This window comes from Macaca nemestrina, chromosome 12, assembly GCF_043159975.1.
Source record: "Macaca nemestrina isolate mMacNem1 chromosome 12, mMacNem.hap1, whole genome shotgun sequence".
Lineage (NCBI taxonomy): Eukaryota > Metazoa > Chordata > Mammalia > Primates > Cercopithecidae > Macaca > Macaca nemestrina.
In genome coordinates, this window is record NC_092136.1 from 9,009,742 (window position 1) to 9,031,075 (window position 21,334).

General features: G+C 53.8%; 1 protein-coding gene across 20 annotated transcripts; it reads left to right on the forward strand.

The window, feature by feature from the left end:
* Positions 1-4,031: 4,031 nt before the first annotated feature.
* LOC105469569 (solute carrier family 25 member 45) lies at positions 4,032-19,634 on the forward strand. Of its 20 annotated transcripts, none has more exons than XM_011720797.3 (7): positions 4,032-4,525; positions 5,040-5,134; positions 6,997-7,040; positions 7,234-7,305; positions 7,508-7,796; positions 10,088-10,346; positions 10,489-19,634. In XM_011720797.3, exons 4-7 carry the CDS (start codon positions 7,298-7,300, stop codon positions 10,755-10,757), a joined length of 825 nt encoding a protein of 274 aa, XP_011719099.1. In that variant the 5' UTR covers positions 4,032-4,525; positions 5,040-5,134; positions 6,997-7,040; positions 7,234-7,297; the 3' UTR covers positions 10,758-19,634. The 20 variants fall into 20 exon arrangements, with proteins under 20 accessions (XP_011719099.1, XP_011719102.1, XP_011719095.1 ...); XM_011720802.3 differs by having other exon boundaries at positions 4,033-4,525; positions 5,040-5,094; positions 7,728-7,796; XM_011720789.3 differs by having other exon boundaries at positions 4,035-4,525; positions 5,033-5,094; positions 7,611-7,796.
* Positions 19,635-21,334: the final 1,700 nt, after the last annotated feature.

The following is a 21,334-nucleotide window of genomic DNA, read 5'->3' on the forward strand; positions in this document are numbered from 1 at the left end:
AGCAGAAGAGTTCGGTGTTGTTTTGAATGCTTACTGGATGCAGGGCCTGTGCTAGGTCAGGGGATGGAGACTGAGGGGAGACATGGCCCAGCCCTCAGGAAGTGTCTGTTGTGGTTTAATTGGTGAGTTGAGGCCGGGCGCGGTGGCTCAAGCCTGTAATCCCAGCACTTTGGGAGGCCGAGACGGGCGGATCACGAGGTCAGGAGATCGAGACCATCCTGGTTAACACGGTGAAACCTCGTCTCTACTAAAAATACAAAAAACTAGCCGGGCGAGGTGGCGGGCGCCTGTAGTCCCAGCTACTCGGGAGACTGAGGCAGGAGAATGGCGTAAACCTGGGAGGCGGAGTTTGCAGTGAGCTGAGATCCGGCCACTGTACTCCAACCTGGGCGGCAGAGCGAGACTCCGTCTCAAAAAAAATAAATAAATAATAATTGGTGAGTTGAGGAAGAGGGGAAAGAGGAAGAAGCCCAGGAGAACAGCACATTTAAAACCACAGCACTTTGGGAGGCCAAGGCAGGAGGATCACCTGAGGGCAGGAGTTCAAGACCAGCCTGGGGAACATAGTGAGACCCCATCTGTAAAAAAACCCAAAAATCAGGCAGGGCGCGGTGGCTCAAGCCTGTAATCCCAGCACTTTGGGAGGCCGAGACGGGCAGATCACAAGGTCAGGAGATCGAGACCATCCTGGCTAACATGGCGAAACCCCGTCTCTACTAAAAAAACACAAAAAATTAGCCGGGCAAGGTGGCGGCGCCTGTGGTCCCAGCTACTCGGGAGGCTGAGGCAGGAGAATGGCGTGAACCCGGGAGGCGGAGCTTGCAGTGAGCTGAGATCTGGCCACTGCACTCCAGCCTGGGCGACAGAGCGAGACTCCGTCTCAAAAAAAAAAAAAAAAAAAGAAAATAATTAAAGAAAAAAAAAAAAAAAAAGGCTGGGCGCGGTGGCTCAAGCCTGTAATCCCAGCACTTTGGGAGGCCGAGACAGGCGGATCACGAGGTCAGGAGATCGAGACCATCCTGGCTAACACGGTGAAACCCCGTCTCTACTAAAAAATACAAAAAACTAGCCGGGCGAGGTGGCGGGCGCCTGTAGTCCCAGCTACTCGGGAGGCTGAGGCAGGAGAATGGCGTGAACCCAGGAGGCGGAGCTTGCAGTGAGCCGAGATCGGGCCACTGCACTCCAGTATGGGCAAGAGTGCCAGACTCCGCCTCAAAAAAAAAAAAAAAAAAAAACCCAAAAATCAGCCAGGTGTGGTGGCACACATCTGTGGTCCTAGCCATTCAGGAGCCTGAGGTGGGAGGATCGCTGGAGCCCAGGAGTTCAAGATCACAGTGAGCTCTGATACTGCCATCCTGCCCCTGTACTCCAGCCTGGACAACAGCGAGACTCTGTCTCCAAAAAAATAAATAAAACCACAGAAGATGACAGCATTGCTTTAAGAACTATGAAATGCTACAAGCAGGAAAAGTCTTGCTGTGTGTGGGGCACGGGGCCAGGCCCTTTCCCCGTTTCCTGTGTCATTCTCACGCTTCCTGAGAGTGGAAATAAGTCTTAGCAGTTGCCATTTATGTGCCAGCCACTTTTTATTTTTTTTATTTTTATTTTATTTTATTTTTATTTTTTTTGAGACGGAGTCTTGCTCTGTCGCCCAGGCTGGAGTGCAGTGGCCGGATCTCAGCTCACTGCAAGCTCCGCCTCCTGGGTTCATGCCATTCTCCTGCCTCAGCCTCCAGAGTAGCTGGGACCACAGAGGCCCGCCACCTCGGCCGGCTAGTTTTTTGTATTTTTTAGTAGAGACGGGGTTTCACCGTGTTAGCCAGGAGGGTCTTGATCTCCTGACCTCGTGATCCGTCCGTCTCGGCCTCCCAAAGTGCTGGGATTACAGGCTTGAGCCACCGAGCCCAGCTGCCAGCCACTTTTTAAAGTGCTTTAATCCTTAGAACTCACTAAAAGGTGAGTATAGTATCTCTGTTTTATGTCAAAGACTGACACCGGGGAGTCTCTGTGGTGGTGGTGGGGAGGCTAGAACCTGGGTTTAGCCAAGGAAGGTCACTGGGAGAGAGTCCGGGAGGCTGATGGTGGGGAAGGAAAGGCATGCCATGTAGTGGGAACTGCACGAGCATGGTTAGGACCCCAGGAAAGACCCCCGCTGTGTCAGAGCACAGCAGGTGGGTGGCACCATGGGGGAGGCCTTGAACCCCAGGATGACAGATATGGGGCAGGTGTGTCAGACAGTAAGAACATTTTGGAGGTTGTGAGCTAGAGATTCACAAGATGACGCCATGCGTGGGTGAGCTTCCCTTCAGGAAGGCCCTAGGGAAGTGGGAATGAGGGTCTTGAACTGGGGTGAGGCGGTGAGATTGGAAAAGAGAATGAGACCCGTTCTGAAATGAGGGAGGAGGTGGCTTCCAGCCTTTAGAGCCGAGAGGCTTAGACATCAGTTAGCCCGACTGCTGTCCTACTTTGGCAAACGGTAATAGACCCCAAGGCCCACAGAAGGGGCTGCTTAACATCGCTCAGGGAGATCATGTAATCACCCACTGGGTTCACCTTACCCTCTGCCTAGACAAAGCCAGTTTGTCAAGACAAGGGAATTGCAATAAGGAGAGTTTAATTCATGCAGAGCTGGCTGTACGAGAGACTGGAGTTTTACTGTGATTCAAATCAGTCTCCCTGAGAATTCCAGGACGGAGTTTTTAAGGATAATTTGGTGGGTAGGGGCCGGTGAGTTGGGAGTGTTGATTGGTTGGGTCTCATGAAATCACAGGGAGTTGAAGCTGTCCTCTTGTGCTGAGTCAGGTCCTGGGTGGGGGCCACAAGACCAGATGAGCCAGTTTATGGATCTGAGTGGTGCCCGCTGATCATCAAGTGCAGGGTCTGCAAAATATCTCAGGCCCTGATCTGAGCTTTTACAATAGTGATGTTATTCCCAGGAGCAATTTGGGGAGGGTCAGAATCTTGCAGTCTCTAGCTGTATGACTCCTAAACCATAATTTCTAATCTTGTGGCTAATTTGTTAGTCCTACAAAGGCAGTCTAGTCCCCAGGCAGGAACAGGTTTTGTTTTGGGAAAGGGCTGTTATCATCTTTGTTTCAAAGCTAAACTATAAACTGAGTTCCTCCCAGTTAGTTCAGCCTATGGCCAGGAGTGAAAAAGGACAGCTTGGAAGTTAGAAGCAAGATGGAGTCAGTTAGGTCAGATCTCTTTCACTGTAATAAATGTATCAGTTATAGTTTCCCCCACCCCGAGACGGAGTCTCTCTGTGTCGTCCAGGCTGTAGTGCAGTGGCGTGATCTTGGCTCACTGCAACCGCCACCTCTCGGGTTCAAGCGATTCTTCTGCCTCAGCCTCCCAAGTAGCTGGGACTACAGGCGCCCACCACCACACCTGGCTAATTTTTGTATTTTTGGAAGAGACAGGGTTTCACTATGTTAGTCAGGCTGGTCTCGAACTCCTGACCTCAGGTGATCCATCTGCCTCGGCCTCCCGAAGTGCTGGGATTACAGGCGTGAGCCACTGCACCCTGAGCCACTGCAGCCGGCCTGTATCAGTTATAGTTTCTGCAAAGGCAGTTTCAGGAATAGGAAGCAGAACCAGGACTGCAGCCCAAGCCACCACGAGAGGCCAGTCTTTGGGGATGGTCTTTCAGGACGATATTTGTGGGTGGCCCAAGGAGCCCCAGGCAGCTCCAGAGGGAGGAAGTGGGAGGTCCTGTTTCCAGAATCTGTCCACCCACGAGAAAGCAGCAGGGGTGGCTGGGTTCTACCTTAGCCACAATGAGAGGAGAGGTGTGAGCAGGACTGGGCCTTGGGCGTCTCCCATAGGAGACTAGGAGCTGCAGGGAGATGTGGAGGGGATGATGCAGGTGTCACTGGGCCTTGATGTTCCCCAGGGCCTTTTGGCGGTGAGAAGAGGGAACTGGAGCCCCAAGGCTGCCGCTGATGCTGCTCGCTGACATTTACATTCATTCAGTCACTCAGGATTTATTGAGCGCCCACCCCGTGCCACCTGCTGTGAACAGAACACCCAGAGATCCCTGCCCAGACAGACAAGTTCTTCCTGTCACATGTTGGGGTGATAACTGTGATGGAGAAAGAGAGGAAGAGCCAGCAGTGCCTCCAGCTGGGGAGACGGGGCAGACCTCACCGAGGTGGTGACATTTGAGCCCCAGCTGAAGGGGTGCCGGGGCAAGAGTGCCCAGGAAGAGGGAAGAGCCTGGAGGCAGAAGGCTGACTGAAGAAGAATCTGGAGGCTCGGGTGGCTGCAGCAGAGAAAGCAAGGGGGTGGGTGGCAGGACGTGAGGTCAGAGGAGAATGGGCGGCACCCTGTGGCTCACAGATCCTTGAAAGGGTTTTGGTTTTGACTGAGCAGAATGGGGCCATTGCAGATCAACATGCACTTTAAATGATCAAAACCCCCATCTTTCCCCTGGGAAGGAGGAGGCCAAGGAAGGCTGTGTTTCTGACTCACACGGGGGAGTCGGGGGAATCGTAAACAACCCTGGAGAGAACAGCCAGGCCTGGTGAGTCACTCCTGGGAGTGGCTCCTCCCCACCCTGCCACGCAGCCGGCAGCTGCGGGCTGGGCCTACCCTGGTGGCCATGCTCCCTCCGCACCTGGCCTCTCTCTGTGGCATGGGGGCGGCCGTGCCCCTTGGTGGCGATGAATGGGAGTGGAGCTGGGCTGGCTGGGCAGGCAGGGGCTTGCTTCTTGCTGACTAAGGCAGCCCTGGAGGGGCCCGACCATGGGGCAGGGACCCAGTTGCCATCTCCAGAGCCAGGATCATTGGCCAGGCTGGGGAATCAAGGCCCCTGTGGTCCTGGCACGCCTGGCCCGTGAGACTGTACTCTGCACGACTCCTCCAGGTGGCCAGGGTCACCGGAGCTGGCTCGCTCCCCTCTGCCAGTTGCTGGAGGTCCGGGCACCAGGCCACATCTCACCTTCCCGCCAGGGTTAAACATTAGTGGGAGGTTATTAGCGTGGGCCAGGGGAGGGAGGGGGGAAATTCAACTCTGTCTCCTTTGCTGGAGCCGCCAGTTTCTGCAAGCCCAGACAATGCCGGTGGAGGAGTTTGTGGCTGGCTGGATCTCTGGTGAGACATTTTTCTTCCTTCTGTCACATCACACCCAATGGTAGGTCACTCCCTGGGGAAGATGGGTGACACAGGAGGAGTGGAGACCAAAGTCTGAGTTCCGGCCTGGCAGGAGGATCACTTGAGCCCAGGAGTTTGAGACCAGTCTGGGCAACATAGGGAGGCCCCTGTCTCTACAAAAAATCAAAAAACAAATTAGCTGAGCATGGTGTAGTCCCAGCTACTCAGGAGGATTGCTTGAGCTCAGGAGTTCAAGGCTGCAGTGAGCTATGACTGCACCACTGTACTCCAGCCTGGGTGACAGAATGAGACCCTGCCACAAAAAAAAAAAAAAAAAAAAAAGGCAGGGCATGGTGACTCACATCTGTAATCCCAGCACTTTGGGAGGCTGAGGCAGGAGGATCACTTGGGGTCAGGAGTTTGAGAACAGCCTGGGCAACATAGGAAGACCCTGTCTCTCTAAGAAATGAGAGGCTGGGCCCTGTGGCTCATGCCTGTAATCCCAGCACTTTGGGAGGCCGAGGTGGGTGGATCATGAGGTCAGGAGTTCGAGACCAGCCTGGCCAACATGGTGAAACCCCCAACTCTACTAAAAATACAAAAATTATAGCCAGGTGCAGTAGTGGGCACCTGTAATCCCACCTACTTGGGAGGCTGAGGCAGGAGAATCGCTTGAACCCGGGAGGTAGAGGTTTGCAGTGAGCTGAGATCACACCACTGCACTCTAGCCTGGGCAACAGAGCGAGACTCCATCTCAAAGAAAAAAAAAAGAAATAAGAAAAAAATTAGCCAGGCTTGGTGGCGCATGCCTGTGGTCCCAACTACTCCAGAGGCTGAGGTGGGAGGAGCCCTTGAGCCCAGGAGGTTGAAGCTGCGATGAGCCATGATCATGCCACTGCACTCCAGCCTGGATAACAGAGCAAGACCCTGTCTTTAAAAAAACAAAAAGTCGGGGTTCCCTGGAGCGCCCCAGAGCCAGCTGTCCCCAGTCCTCCGGGGATTGGCCGATGGGGAGAAGAGAAGGTGCAGGTGGGAGGTGCTGCCTCTGCCTTCCAAGGTCACTCTGCCTGACACCTGCAGAGGGCGGGAGAGCCAGGTGAGCACCTATACCTTGAGCCCTGCTCTCCAGACCCACCCTGTGGAGCTCACAAAGGAAGCTCTCCTTTGGCCTCACCTGCTGTCCCGAGCTCCCTCTGGGCCTCTGCCCTACCTGGCTGTGGGCCGCAGTCCGGGGCCCTGAGGCCTGTTGTGCTGTGGTCCCAGCCCAGCTTCCAGGTGGCATTCCTCTTAGGAGAAAGAGAGGGACGTTCTGAACCTGCCTCCTGGGAGTGCGACCTCCCCTAAGCTCCAGAACCAGCCTCCGCTGTGGAGGGCAGGGCTAGCAGTGGGCAGGTGGACGGGAGGGGAGAAGCTCCTCCGCAGGTGCCCAAGCATGACCCCCATCAGGGCCCTGCAGTTCTGCGTGGCCAGCTGGCAGCAGGGCCTGCTCTGGATCCTGGCGACAACATTATGAGTTGAAGAAAAAAAGAGTAAAGCTCTCGGAGAGGCAGGAACCTGGGTGATTCGCCCAGAGTCCCACATCTCATTGGCAGTGGGATACCTGGGTATGGGCTCCAGAGAGGACACATGCATCTTTGGCTGGCTCTTCCCTCCTGGGTGTGCATCCTCAGTGGGGCCTGGGGTCTTACTCCCTTGTCCCAGTGCCTTCCTGGCCCAGTGCCTGCGTGGAGGGGGTGTCGGGGCAGCTGGAGTCTCTGGAGCTTGGCAGGAAGGTGGCTGCACATGTCTGAGATGGCTCTGCTCTCCTTCCTCCTGCCTGAACCCCTCTTTCCTCTTGGCACAGACTTGCTTCCTGGGCCTGGCACGAGGGCCCTCACTCATAGCACCTTCTTGTCACCACAGGAGCTCTGGGCTTGGTCCTGGGACACCCCTTTGACACTGTAAAGGTGAGTTTAGGAGAGGCACCAGAGGAATGAAAGATCGCACCTAACCCAGACGTCAGGGTGCCCTGAGATCAGGCCTGGCTAATCTTGCCTTTCCTGCCTCTCCTGCTGGCTGGCATCCTGCTTGAGGGGGCAGAGGGAAAGGTTGGCCCACCTGCCCATCCCGCCACCCCACCTGCCCTGTTCTCCCACCCAGGTGCGCCTGCAGACCCAGACCACCTACCGGGGCATTGTTGACTGCATGGTCAAGATTTACCGCCATGAGTCCGTGAGTGAACCACTCCTTTGGGGTCCTCCCCCTTTGGGGGAGGCATCTGGGGCCATTGGTGCCAGCTTCCCGCTCCAGCAGGGTTCTGCCCCTGGAGGAGAGAAGACCATGTCTGGGATCCTTGGGGGGCCTGGGTGGTAGCCTGGCACCCCAATGGCTCAGCCTCAGCCTGTCCCCACCTGTCCCCACCTCCCTGTGGCAGGACTTGGGAGCAGTTTCCAGCCAGAGGCTGCCTTTCCAGGGCTGGAGAGGACAAAGGGGAGGCCCCACGGTGCCTACTCCAGTGCCACGGTGTCTCCCTGCAGCTCCTGGGCTTCTTCAAGGGAATGAGCTTCCCCATTGCCAGCATAGCTGTGGTCAACTCTGTCCTGTTTGGGGTCTATAGCAACACCCTGCTGCTGCTCACGGCCACCTCCCACCAGGAGCGGCGGGCCCAGCCACCCAGCTACATGCACATCTTCCTAGCGGGCTGCACCGGGGGGTTCCTGCAGGTGAGGGGGCAGTGGGTGGGCACACACGAGTGTCATAGGGATGGTCATGTCGATCTGTCCTCTTCCGCCCTGCTCTGGTGACCCACAGCTATGGAGGCACAGGCCTCCTGGAGGGGAACAAGAGGCCTGTGCTGTGGCTTTCCAGGCTGCAGGCCCTTGGGGGAGCGCTGTGGGGAACGGAAGAGGCAAAAGGCAGACAGAGCTGGCGGGCAGTACCAAGAGGGTGCTGGGAGAAGCAGCCTGGGCCACTCGCTCCAGCTGACAGGGCTTGCCCTCCTCCAGAGGGGTCTGCCAGACTCAGGGCTGTGGGGACCCCACTCCCCAAGGAGACCTTTGACCCTGGAGAACTGCCAGCCCCCCACAGAGCTGTGAGCCCAGCCCCTCTGGCCAGGTCCTGATGAGGTCCTGACACTCCCCCGGTCCCGTTGGCTCTACCCTTTGCCTGCAGCGCTTGCGTGGCCATGACCTGGGAGCCTCACCTGAGGCCCCGGCCCAGCAGGGCATTAGCTATTAAGTCACTGCCGTCATTTGGGCTTTAGGCTTTAGAGGGGCAGATGAAGGGAAGAGGGACCAGCTGCCGCCAGTGGGAGCCGGTACTGACAGGTGCCTGTGAACATAAGCAGGCACAGGGTGCGCCCGGTACCCACTCACAGCCCCACCGCGAGCCAGGGTTGCCCTCTCCTGGGCGGCTGCCCCCAGTTCCCTGTCACACTTCATGGGGCAGAGAGCAAGGACAAAGGACAAAGTCAGGCTGCTCCTTCAAATGAATTAATGATTAATGAGACCCCCGGAGGCCCTGGCTTTTCTTCTGCCCCTTCTTGTGCGAGGTGTCACCTATAGGTTTCCTGAGTCCCACGAGCCACATCCCACAAACACAAGGAAGAGAACCGAGGCCCTCAGCTAAGTGGCCAGGCCCAGCTTCTAAGTCACCCTGCCCCCTCCAGCTCTTTGGAAAGCAGAAGTGGGGACTGTGAGGGCTGCTGATGGAGCCTGGGTTTACAGTCAAACCTGTGGCTTCCGTTTACCAGAGTCTTAGAAGAAAAATGTGTTTTAGTGTGGAGTGGAAGAAGAGGCAGGGATTGGCAGCCTCTGACAGGCACAGATGTTGCCCTGGGCTTGGCCAAAGCTAACCTTCTGAAATAGCATCTGACATTCCACCACCCTGTGGGACTGTCACCTGTCATCAGCCTCGCCCTGTCCTCAGCCCCCAGGAGCTCAGGGCTCAGAACACCCCCCGAAGCCCTGAGCTCAGCCCTGCCAGCACGCTCTGGAGGGTGGCACAAGGCCCCATCTCCCAAGGGATGGTCCCCAACCTATGACCCTTCCTGCCAGGGCCAAAGTAAACAAGCGAAGACTTGGCCTGCCAAACCCTAAGGACCAGCACCGGAGGTGACCGCCAGTCCCCGTCGCCATCAGCCATCGCCAGGGCTGAGGAACTGAGCCCATGAACCTGTCACAAAACAAACGAGCGAAAAACACCTAAGTCCCTCCTAGATAGGCTAGCCTCAACATGGACTCTGACTCTCACCTGGACTCCGAAAGCCATCTTGACCTAGTGGCATCTCTGACCCAAACCTTAACTGCCGCCATCACTCTCTACATCCCCCCAGCACTGACCCTTACCAGGACCCCAGCCCCAATTCCATCCCAAATCTGTGTAGTGTCTGCTTCCGCCGATGCTAAGAGCTCTAGCACCTGCCAAGTCCCCCCATTACCCACCTTCCCACACTCGGAAGCCTCTTTGGTGGAATGCTAATGGGAGGGAGTCTTGCCTCTCCAGAGGCAGGAAGGGCTGGCCCCCATGCCCCCCGGGCCTCTGAGAAGTGGGTGCAGGAGAACAACACTCGCGAGGGGACCTCCTTCACCCTGGGAGAGGGTGGCCTCTTTGCTATTTCACAGTCACAGGCTGAATCCTTCACTTGCCCCTGCTCACTGTGCAGGTATGCTCACTGCCAGCTTTAGGGAGGCCAGAAACCAACCTGCTCCTGCAAAAAGAATCCGGGCTTGCTCTGAGTGCCTGGTGCAGGCCAGGCAAGTGGGTCACTGTTGCATGAGGAGGGGGCAGTGCCTCTCGCTCTTGGGCCTGATGCCAAGGGAGGTGGCCTGTCCCCATCGCATGCAGACATCCTGGCCATCCCAGCCACACGTGCACGTGAGAGGCTGGGCACTGGCAGGGTTCCTGAGGAACCGGATGATGCAGTCGTCTGCCTGCATCCTTCCTCTTGTGAATGTAAGGGGCCAGTTCCCAGCCCAAAGCCCCACCTGGGGCCTTCATGTTTCGTCCCCAACAGGCCTACTGTCTGGCTCCTTTTGACCTCATCAAAGTCCGGCTACAAAACCAGACAGAGCCAGTGGCCCAGCCGGGTAGCACCCCACCCCAGTACCAGGGGCCCGTGCACTGTGCAGCCTCCATCTTCCGGGAGGAGGGGTACCGGGGGCTGTTCCGAGGAGCCTGGGCCCTGATGCTGAGGGACACCCCCACGATGGGGATCTACTTCATCACCTATGAAGGGCTCTGTCACCAGTACACACCAGAAGGCCAGAATCCCAGTAAGTAAAGTGGTGTGAGAGGACGGGGGACAGAGGTGTGTGTAGCAGGCAGAGGCCAGCGGGGACTGGGGAAGGAGATTAGGGTCTGGGGAGGATGCTGTGTTCTTGGTCTGACCCCTGCTCTGGGCTCCCTCTGCCCCAGGTTCAGCCACAGTGCTGGTGGCAGGGGGCTTTGCAGGCATTGCTTCCTGGGTGGCAGCCACGCCCTTAGACGTGATCAAGTCCCGGATGCAGATGGACGGGCTGAGACGCAGAGTATACCAGGGGGTGCTGGACTGCATGGTGAGCAGTGTCCGGCAGGAAGGACTGGGGGTCTTCTTCCGGGGGGTCACCATCAACAGTGCCCGCGCCTTTCCCGTCAATGCTGTCACCTTCCTCAGCTACGAATATCTCCTCCGCTGGTGGGGATGAGCCCTGCGGCAATGCCAATGGCTCCCCATCAGGCCCACGGCCCGGAAGCCAGTTTGAGATTGGAGGCCAGGTTGAAAATCTGCAGCTTGCAAATCAGTGCAAGAGGCTCAGCCCTTCCTAACCAAGGCACCTCCCACCCGAGCAGATCTGGGCTGGGCAGGTGCCTGCAGGAGCCAGAAGCCAGGGGGCCTGGGCAGCCTCCCTGTGTAGCTGGCCTTGACTCCTTTGCCTCCCACATCTGTGAAACAGGGAGCATGAGGCACAAGTGAGCTGGCAACATCCCAGCCCCTGTCCTGTACCGTCACCTCTTTTTTTTTTTTTTTTTATTTTGAGATGGAGTCTTGCTCTGTTGCCCAGGCTAGAGTGTGGTGGAGCGATCTCAGCTCACTGCAACCTCCGCCTTTCCACCTTCCAGGTTCAAGCGATTCTCCTGCCTCAGCCGCCCAAGTAGCTGGGACTACAGGCGGGCACCACCACACCCAGCTAATTTTTTGTATTTTTAGTAGAGACAGAGTTTCACCATGTTAGCCAGGATGGTCTCAATCTCCTGACCTTGTAATCCACCCGCCTCGGCCTCCCAAAGTGCTGGGATTACAGGTGTGAGCCACCGTGTCCGGCCGCCTTCACCTCTTAAGGAGATCTGAGACTTCACTTCTGAGAGTCCCCGCTGCCTCCCACCTCCCTGCCTTTCAAAGCTCTCTCCCCCATGATAGGATAACCCTATGTCTCCTCTGGCCAGAATCCTTCAGTGGCTCTCATCACCTTCAGGAAAAGCCCAGACTCCTTCCACCCTCCAGGTTCCTCCCTCCCCACGAGGCTTCGTTCTCCTGGGGTTGCTTCCTGGACCCTGAACAAGCTGTGCTCTCATTGCCTGGGCCTGGCCAGCAGTGCCCGGCAGGGTGACTCCACCATTCCCCGGGCTGGCCCCACTCTCCTCTGAGACCCAGGCTGAACCTGGTCTCCCGGTCCTTCCTTGACTCGCCTCCCCACCTGAGGCTGACTTTGGGGTTCCCAGACACCCCACCCGCACACCTGCCTTGATCATAGCACTTGCCTGCGCTTCTTCAGAGTCGTTAATTTGCTTCTCGGCTTCCCCACTGGACTGTGAGCTCCCTGAGGTCAGGGATTGTGCTTTGGATGGTTTCCAGCCTGAGCTTGGTGCTTGAACAGACATGTGCAATAAATGCTCATTAAATGATGCGACTGTACTCCTGACCTGTCTCTCCCACGCCAGCTGCCACACCTGCTTTCTTGGTCTTGCCACACAGCTTTCTGTTGAATCTCCCAGCCCCCATTTGCCTGCTCTGACCTGTCTTGAGGTCACCTGCAGTGGAGGATGCTGGGAGCTGGGGGTCTGTCTGCTTTGCCCACTCCCAGCTGATGGCACTTGTTTTCTTTTTCTTTTTTTCTCTGTTCTTTCTTTTTTTAGATACAGGTCTCACTCTGTTGCCCAGGCTGGAGGGCAGTGGTGCCATCATAGCTCACTGCGACCTTGAACTTCTGGGCTCAAGCGATCTTCCCACCCTAGTCTTCTAAGTAGCTGGGGCTCCAGGTGTGTGCCACTGCACCTGGCTAATTTTTTATTTTTATTGTTTGTAGAGAGGAGGTCTCACTATGTTGCCCAGGCTGTCTTGAACTCCTGAGCACAGCCAGCCCTCCCACCCTGGCCTCCCAAAGAGCTGAGGTTACCGGTGCGAGCCACTGTCGTTTTCTTTACCCATCTCAGTTGCTCAGTGGGAATTAAAAACTGGCTGAGAGGGTTCTTTTAACTGACAACAAAATTGAGCATCAAGGGCCATTTGTACCCACTAATGTCCCTATCTGGTCTGAGACCAACGTGAGTGCACCTCATGGTGACCTGAATTCCCGCCATTTACCGGTGCCTCCCTGTAGAAACAATCACAGTGTAATGATCACAGCTGGCAGAGAGGCAGCCTCGGCTCAGAGACAGTTTGCAGCTTGTCCTAGGCCACACCATGGGTAAGTCATACGATGTGCTTGGATGCCTCTGAGCTTCCAGCCCCAGCGTCCAGTTACTTAGCTACCCTGCTCCACCTGGGCACATGGGGGTCTTCCGTGAGTTGCCTAAGTTCAACTGCCCCCACACTACCCTGGGCTAGACCCGCCGGGACCATGCTCCGTCACGTGCTCGTCGGAGCTCTCCTTCACCAGATCCTGTGCTGGCCTCCAGCCATCTGCAGCTAGTTTTTGTATTTTTAGCAGAGACAGGGGTTTCACCATGTTGGCCAGGCTGGCCTCAAACTCCTGGCCTCATGTGATCCACCCGCCTTGGCCTCCCAAAGTGCTGGGATTACAGGCCTGAGCCACCGCGCCTGGCTTTCCTCTGTGATCCCTTCCAAGTGGACAATCTCTGAGCCCACCCAGCAGCACCACAGTGCCAGGGACTCCAGGCTGGACACTGCAGTGATGGTACAGCAGGTGTCAGAACACCATTGGGCAGCCAGAGGCTTGAAGGAAGCAAACAGGACGCATGAGGAGGAGGAGGTGGACTCCTATAAACAGTGCAGAAAGTAGGCAGGAGGGCAGGTAAGAGTGGTCCTCTGTTGTTTGCTATTTCTCATCAAATTACTAGTCAGCGGGAATTCCCATTTGGGCGCCCCTGTTTCTGAGAGAGAGCTGTTCTCCTCTGTCCTTTGCCTATTAAACATCTGCTCCTAAACTAAAAAAAAAAAAAAAAAAAAAAAAACAGTTAGCAAGGGAATACAACGAAAAACATCTATTTTTTGGCTTTAGTTAAATGGGCTCCCATTCTCCCTCTCTGGTTCTATCCAGAGGCATCTCCTAAAGAGCCTGGAGTGCCCCTCCTCTAAACTCCACCTTTACAGCCAGAGAGAGTGGCCAGACTCGGGTGGGACCAGGGAGTTCCAGGCCCAGGTTCTTTCCGCCAACCCATAGCAAAGGCTACCCGCTGGGCTGGGAGAACAGTCCTGGAGTGAGTTGAGGGTTTAGTATGGCGCGATTAGTGAGCGAATAACTCACTCCTCCTGCACAGAGGCCCCAGGAGGAGATGCCACCACTGGAGGGGAGGGCAGAAAGACAAAGATTGGGCAGGAAGGGACCAGAGAGATTCTAAAAATCTAGATCTTGGCTGGGTGGTGGGTCTCGTCTGTAATCCCAGCACTTTGGGAGGCCAAGGCATGCAGATCACCTGAGGTCAGCAGTTCAAGACCAGCCTGGCCAATATGGTGAAACCCCATCTCTACTGAAAATACAAAAATTAGCCAGGTGTGGTGGCACATGCCTGTAATCCCAGCTACTAAGGAGGCTGAGGCAGGAGAATCACTTGAACCCGGGTGGTGGAGGTTGAAGTGAGCAAAGATCACCCCATTGCACTCCAGCCTAGGTGACAGAGAGAGACTCCATCTCAAAAAACAAAACCATGAAATCTAGCCAGGCATGGTGGCTCGTGTCTGTAATCCCAGCACTCTGGGAGGCTGAGGTGGGCAGATCACGAGGTCAGGAAATCGAGACCATCCTGGTTAACACAGTGAAACACCATCTCTACTAAAAATACAAAAAATTAGCCGGGTGTGGTGGCGTGCGCCTGTAGTACCATCTACTCAGGAGGCTGAGGCAGGAGAATTGCCCAAACCAGAGAGGCGGAGGTTGCAGTGAGCCGAGATTGCACCATTGCACTCCAGGTTGGGTGACAGAGCGAGACTTCGTCTCAAAAAAAAAAAAAAAAGTTTTTAATCAGCAGGGTCTCATAAGATGCATGTGAAATTGCTTAGGGATTTAACAGATGGTATTTGAGATTGCTGTTATTTTTGAGAACTCTTTTAGACAGAAGAAATCCCTAAGAACTAGGAGATAGTCTGTGAACATGCTTTGAGGTTACAAAGGAGGTGGAGTCTGTCGGTCACTTGCAAAGAGCTGATAACTTGAGCAAACGTGTTAAACGAAGTCCCACTGGACTCCTGTTGTCCAGCGTCATACTTCTTTTTTTAGCAGTGACCACAGCTGAAGAAATTCCAGAAGACTAACTTACGTGTGTAGTGACACTCCCTGTGGCTTTCCCCACTGCACTCCAGCCTGGGGAAAGCTACATGCGCAGGGAAAGGGGGAGAGGACACAACCACGAGATGACTCTGCTTAAATCACTTCGACCAGACTCAGGAAACAGCTGAGCCAAGGGGGTCCACACTGTGAATGTGACTTAACTGGTGTCTGCAGTCTGCTCAGGATCCTGAGTGCCAGGCCCACACTGCTGTCTCTGGTCACACATCCTGGGGTATCCCAAAGGCACCTCAAGTTCCCCCAGCCTGCCCTGCTGCCCTCAGCTCTCAGCCTGGGCTGATGTCTCAGAGGAGCTCTCCTTCCCCCACGCCATGCCAAAAGAGTCCCTAACTCCTCTTTTTTTTCTTTTTTTTTGAGTCAGAGTCTCACTCTGTCACCCAGGTTGGAGTGCAATGGCGCGATCTCTGGCTCAGTACAACCTCCGCCTCCCAGGTTCAAGCAATTCTCCTGCCTCAGCCTCCCGAGTAGCTGGGATTACAGGCACCTGCCACCACGCCTGGCTATTTTTGTGTTTTTAGTAGAGACAGGGTTTCACCATATTGGCCGGGCTGGTCTCAAACTCCTGACCTCGTGATCCGCCCGCCTCGGCCTCCCAAAGTGCTGGGATTACAGGCTTGAGCCACCACGCCCAGCCCCTAACTCCTCTTAACCCTTTGAAAGATTTCTACTCCTTCCCAGTTTTTTAGAGATGGGGTCTCACTATGCTGCCCAAGCTGGTCTCAAATTCGTGGGCTCAAGTGATCCTCCTGTTTCAGCCTCCCAAAGTGCTGCGGTTACAGGCGTGAGCTACCGCATCTGGCCTCCACTCCCTCTTTACCAATCCTAATAGCACAGCCCTGGTCCTGTCTCAGATCTGAACATGTACTTTACCTTTTTTTTTTTTTTTTTTTTTTTTTGAGACGGAGTCTTGCTCTATCGCCGAGGCTGGAGTGCAGTGACAAGATCTCGGGCCACTGCAACCTCCACCTCCCGAGTTTAAGCAATTCTTTGCCTCAGCCTCCCGACTAGCTGGGATTACAGGCACCCGCCACCACGCCCGGCTAATTTTTTGTATTTTTAGTAGAGATGGGGTTTCACCATCTTGGCCAAGCTAGTCTTGAACTCCTGATCTTGTGATCTGCCCGCCTCAGCCTCCCAAAGTGCTGGGATTACAGACGTGAGCCACCACACCTGGCCCACGTGCTTTAACTTTTGGCAGTACGATTCTCCCCAAGTTTCCCTGCTCCTCGGTGGCTTCCCAGTCCTCTGCAGAACCGGGGCAAGCTCCCTCCCGCAGCCCGCAAGGCTCGCAGGCGTGCACCTTCGCTTGGTTCCTTAAGCACATCAGGCTCCCTCCCATCACAAGACATTCGCACATGCCCTTCTTCTTTTCTTTTCTTTTTTTTTTTTTTTTGAGACAGAGTCTCGCTGTGTTGCCCAGGTTGTAGTGCAATGGCACCATCAAAGCTCACTGCAGCCTCAACCTCTCAGGCTCAAGTGATCCTCCCATCTTGGCCTCCCAAGTAGCTGGCATTACAAGTGTGTGCCACCTTGCCCACCTAATTTTTATTTATATTATATTTTATTATTATTATTTTTTTTGGAGACAGAGTTTCACTCTTGTTGCCCAGGCTGGAATGCAATGGTGCGATCTTGGCTCACCGCAACCTCCACCTCCCAGGTTCAAGTGATTCTCCTGTCTCAGCCTCCAGAGTAGCTGGGATTACAGGTATGTGCCACTATACCCGGCTCATTTTGTATTTTTAGTAGAGACGGGGTTTCTCCGTGTTGGTCAGGCTGGTCTCAAACTCCTGACCTCAGGTGATCCGCCTGCCTTGGCCTCCCAAAGTGCTGGGATTACAGGCGTGGGCCACTGCATTCAGCCTAATTATTATTTATTTATTTATTTATTTATTTATTTATTTATTTTTAGTAGAGACGGGGTTTCACCATATTGGCCAGGCTGGTCTCAAACTCCTGACCTTGTGATCCACCCACCTCGGCTTCCCAAAGTGCTGGGATTACAGACGTGAGCCACTACGCCCAGTCTAATTTTATTTATTTATTTATTTATTTATTTATTTATTTATTTATTTATTTATTTATTTTTGAGACAGTTTTGCTCTTGTCGCCCAGGCTGGAGTGCAGTGGCATGATCTCGGCTCATGCAACCTCCACCTCCCTGGTTCAAGAGATTCTCCTGCCTCAACCTCCTCAGTAGCTGGGATTACAGGCGCCCACCACCACACCTGGCAATTTTTTTGTGTTTTTAGTAGAGACGGGGTTTCACCATGTTGACCAGGATGATCTCGAACTCCTGACCTCAGGTGATCCGCCTGCCTTGGGCTCCCAAAGTGCTGGGATTACGGGCATGAGCCATTGCGCCCAGCCTAATTTTTAATTTTTTTTTTGTAAAAATGGGGTCTCATTATGTTGCCCAGGCTTTTTTTGAACTCCTGGACTCAAGCTATTCTCTTGCCTCGGCCTCCCACAGTGCTGAGATTGCAGGCATGAGCCACTGTGCCTGGCTGCACATGCCCTCTGCCTGCCTGTGTGCCTCCCACCCAGCCTTCAGCTGTCAGTTCAACCACACTTCCTTAGGGAAACCTTGATCACATTCCTTTGACTTATGCCTGTTGTTTGGAATCCCCTGGGGAATTTGTGAAAATACAGATTGCTGGGTCCCACCGTCGAGTTTCTGATTCAGTAGGCTTGGGGCAGGTCCAAGATTTGCCTTCCATTATGTTGGAGATAGGGTCTCACTATGTCGCCCAGATGCTGCTGCTGCTGCTGCTGCTGAGAGCAACGCCATGAGAACCACTGGCCCGTGTCCTCACACTGTCCCCCTTCATCAGTCTATAATGACACACTCTCATTCATGTAACCCTTGGGTTATATCTGCCTCTCCTCTAAACTATGAGGTCAGGGAAGCAAAGACCCCTGTGTTAGCTCTTGTCAAAATTCTAACTGGCATACAGAGGTGCTCAGTAAATAGTTGTTGGCTGGATGCCAACAACTGGGCTCACACCTGTGATCCCAGCACTTTGGGAGGCCGGGATGGGAGGATCACTTGAGCCTAGGGGTTTGAAACCATCCTGGACAACATAGTGAGACCCCCATCTCTGCAAAACTACAAAAAAATGGCCAGGCACAGTGGCTCATGCCTGTCATCCCAGCACTTTGGGAGGCCAAGGTGGGCAGATCACCTGAGGTTAGGAGTTTGAGACCAGCCTGGCCAATAGAGTGAAACCCCGTCTCTACTGAAAATATAAAAATTAGCCAGGTATGGTGGTGCGTGCCTGTAGTCCTAGCCACTTGGGAGGCTGAGGCAGGAAAATTGCTTGAACCTGGGAACTGGAGGTTGCAGTAAGTCAAGATAGCACCGGCCGGGCGCGGTGGCTCAAGCCTGTAATCCCAGCACTTTGGGAGGCCGAGATGGGTGGATCACGAGGTCAGGAGATCGAGACCATCCTGGCTAACACGGTGAAACCCCGTCTCTACTAAAAAAAATACAAAAAAATTAGCCGGGCGAGGTGGCAGGCACCTGTAGTCCCAGCTACTCGGGAGGCTGAGGCAGGAGAATGGCGTGAACCCGGGAGGCGGAGCTTGCAGTGAGCCGAGATCGTGCCACTGCACTCTAGCCTGGGCAACAGAGCGAGACTCTGTCTCAAAAAAAAAAAAAAAAAAAGATAGCACCACTGAACTCCAGCCTGGGTGATGGAGTGAGACTCTGTCTCAAAAACAAAACAAAACAAAACAAAAAAACACCAAAAAAATTACCTGGGTATTGATGGCATGCGCCTGTGGTCTCAGCTCCTCAGGAGGCTGAGATGGGAGGATTGCTTGTGCCTGGGAGGTTGAGGCTGCAGTGAGCCATGATGACGTCACTGCACTCCAGCCTGGGCAACAGAGCAAGACACTGTCTCAAAAATAAGTTATTGAACAAATGAGTGAATGAATAAATAAAAGGAAGCAAGCTAGTCTTCCCCACTTCCCCTGTGGCAGGCTGGTGCTCCAGAATTTATGTAGTGCTCTCCTACTGGAAAGCGATTAGATTCCCTATCAGTGATAATAAACATAATTTTTAACTTTAGGAAGCTGAGGTGGAACAAGACTTAAAATAAATTTAAAAATGTGTAAGCAGGCCGGGCGCGGTGGCTCACGCCTATAATCCCAGCACTTTGGGAGGCCGAGGCAGGCGGATCACAAGCACAGGAAATCGAGACCATCCTGGCTAACATGGTGAAACCCCATCTCTACTAAAAATACAAAAAATTAGCTGGGCGTGGTGGCGGGCGCCTGTAGTCCCAGTTACTCGGGAGGCTGAGGCAGGAGAATGGCGTAAACCTGGGAGGCGGAGCTTTCAGTGAGCTGAGAACGCGCCACTGTACTCCAGCCTGGGTGGCAGAGTGAGACTCCTTCTCAAAAAAAAAAAAAAAAAAAGTGTAAGCAAAAACTCCGTTGTATGTAAGAAAAACCAATTCCACCTGAGGAAGAGAAAGAGTTAAAGTCCTTTAAAAATTGAGTGCCTGTTTTTCTGTGGCTAGTGAGCCTTATCTCTCGCTTTCCCGGGCATTGTGAACTCTGTTTCTCTAGCTGTGCAGCTGCAAGGTCACCAAACAGATCATCTCAAGTCAAAAAACATGTTGTTCCTTGAAAAGTAAGAAATAATGTAATGCATGTCTTAATTAAATAACTGTCTTTCTTTCTCGCTTCTGTAACATGCTTCCCCCTGCACAAATCTGCCCCTGCCCCACGAAATGCTTAAAAGGTAGCCAGACTCTTTGTTCGGGGCTCAGTTCTTTGGATGTTAATCCGACTGGGTCTGTGCACCTGAGTAATTAAATAATTCCTCTTCAACCTCTCGGTCTTTCTGATTCCTTAATTATCCCGCTGCAGAGGCAGGAGGATTGCTTAAGGCCAGGAGTTTGAGACTGCAGTGAGCCATGGTCTCCTGGCTGCACTCCAGCCTGGGTGACAGAATGAAACCCTATCTCAAAAAACAAACAAACATAGTTTTAAAACCATTACTGCTGGGCGTGGTGGCTCAGGCCTGTAATCCCAGCACTTTGGGAGGCCGAGGTGGGTGGATCACGAGGTCAGGAGATCGAGACCATCCTGGTCAACATGGTGAAACCCCATCTCTACTAAAAATACAAAAATTAGCTGGGTGTGGTGGCGGGCACCTGTAATCCCAGCCATTCTGGAGGCTAAGCCAGGAGAATGGCTTGAACCCAGGAGGCAGAGGTTACAGTGAGCCAAGATCATGCCACTGCACTCCAGCCTGGTGACAGAGGAAGACTCTATCTCAAAACAAAAACAAAAACAAAACAAAACCATTGCTAACTTTGCAAAAAGTAAGGGAACTTCCCAAGGATCCCTTGAAAACAAGAAAGGGTGTAAATCAGGGTGCTGGAACTGGGGCCTGGCCAAATGTTGATGACTCCATGACCTTGGAGATTAAGGAACCTCGGGGAACAGATTAGACCTTGAGTCCACATATGGTGGGGCAGCCGAAACCAAGGCTCGTAGTAGATTCCTATGGATCCTGGAAGGGGCTACCCATGCAGTGAAAGGTAGACCAGAAAACCTCCACCCGCCAGTAAGGGAATTGATCGACAAACTCTGCCCCTTTCCTTTGTGGTGGAAAAAACTTAGGAATACCTGGACCCATGAATTCAGAACCTGTGCCTGCTCCCTGTACTCCCTTCAGGTCTGGGATGCCTGCCTCTAGGAAATGAATGTGTCATGCTAGTAGTGTCCCCTTGTGTCTAGTGGGAGTAACTACACATTTTTTCTTTTTTTTTTTCAGAGGAGTCTTGCTCTGTCGCCTAGGCTGGAGTGCAGTGGCGCGATCTTGGCTCACTGCAACCTCCGCCTCCCGGGTTCAAGCCATTCTCCTGCCTCAGCCTCCCGAGTGGCTGGGATTACAGGCACCCGCCACCACGCCCGGCTAATTTTTGTATTTTTTAGTAGAGGTAGAGTTTCACCATGTGGCTCAAGCTGGTCTTGAACCCCTGACCTCAGGTAATCCACCTGCCTCAGCCTCCCAAAGTGCTGGGATTACAGGCGTGAGCCACTGCACCTGGCAACTACACATTTTTCAAACAGAGCGCATCCTAAATCAGGATCTTCAGGTTTTCCTAAGATTAAGTCCAACTAATAAAAAATTCCCTTAGACAACTCAATAGCAAAAAACAAATCACCCAATTAAAAAAATAAAATAAATAAACAGGCCAGGTGTGGTGGCTCACGCCTATAATCCCAGCACTTTGGGAGGCCAAGATGGGCGGATCACGAGGTCAGGAGATCGAGACCATCCTGGCTAACATGGTGAAACCCCGTCTCTACTGAAAATACAAAAAATTAGCCGGGTGTGACAGTGTGCGCCTGCAGTCCCATCTTCTGGGGAGTCTGAGGCAGGAGAATGGCATGAATCCGGGAGGCGGAGCTTGCAGTGAGCCGAGATTGTGCCACTGCACTCCAGCCTGGGCGACAGAGCGAGATTCTGTCTCAAAAAAAATTAAAATAAAATAAAATAAAAAATGGATGACCGGGTG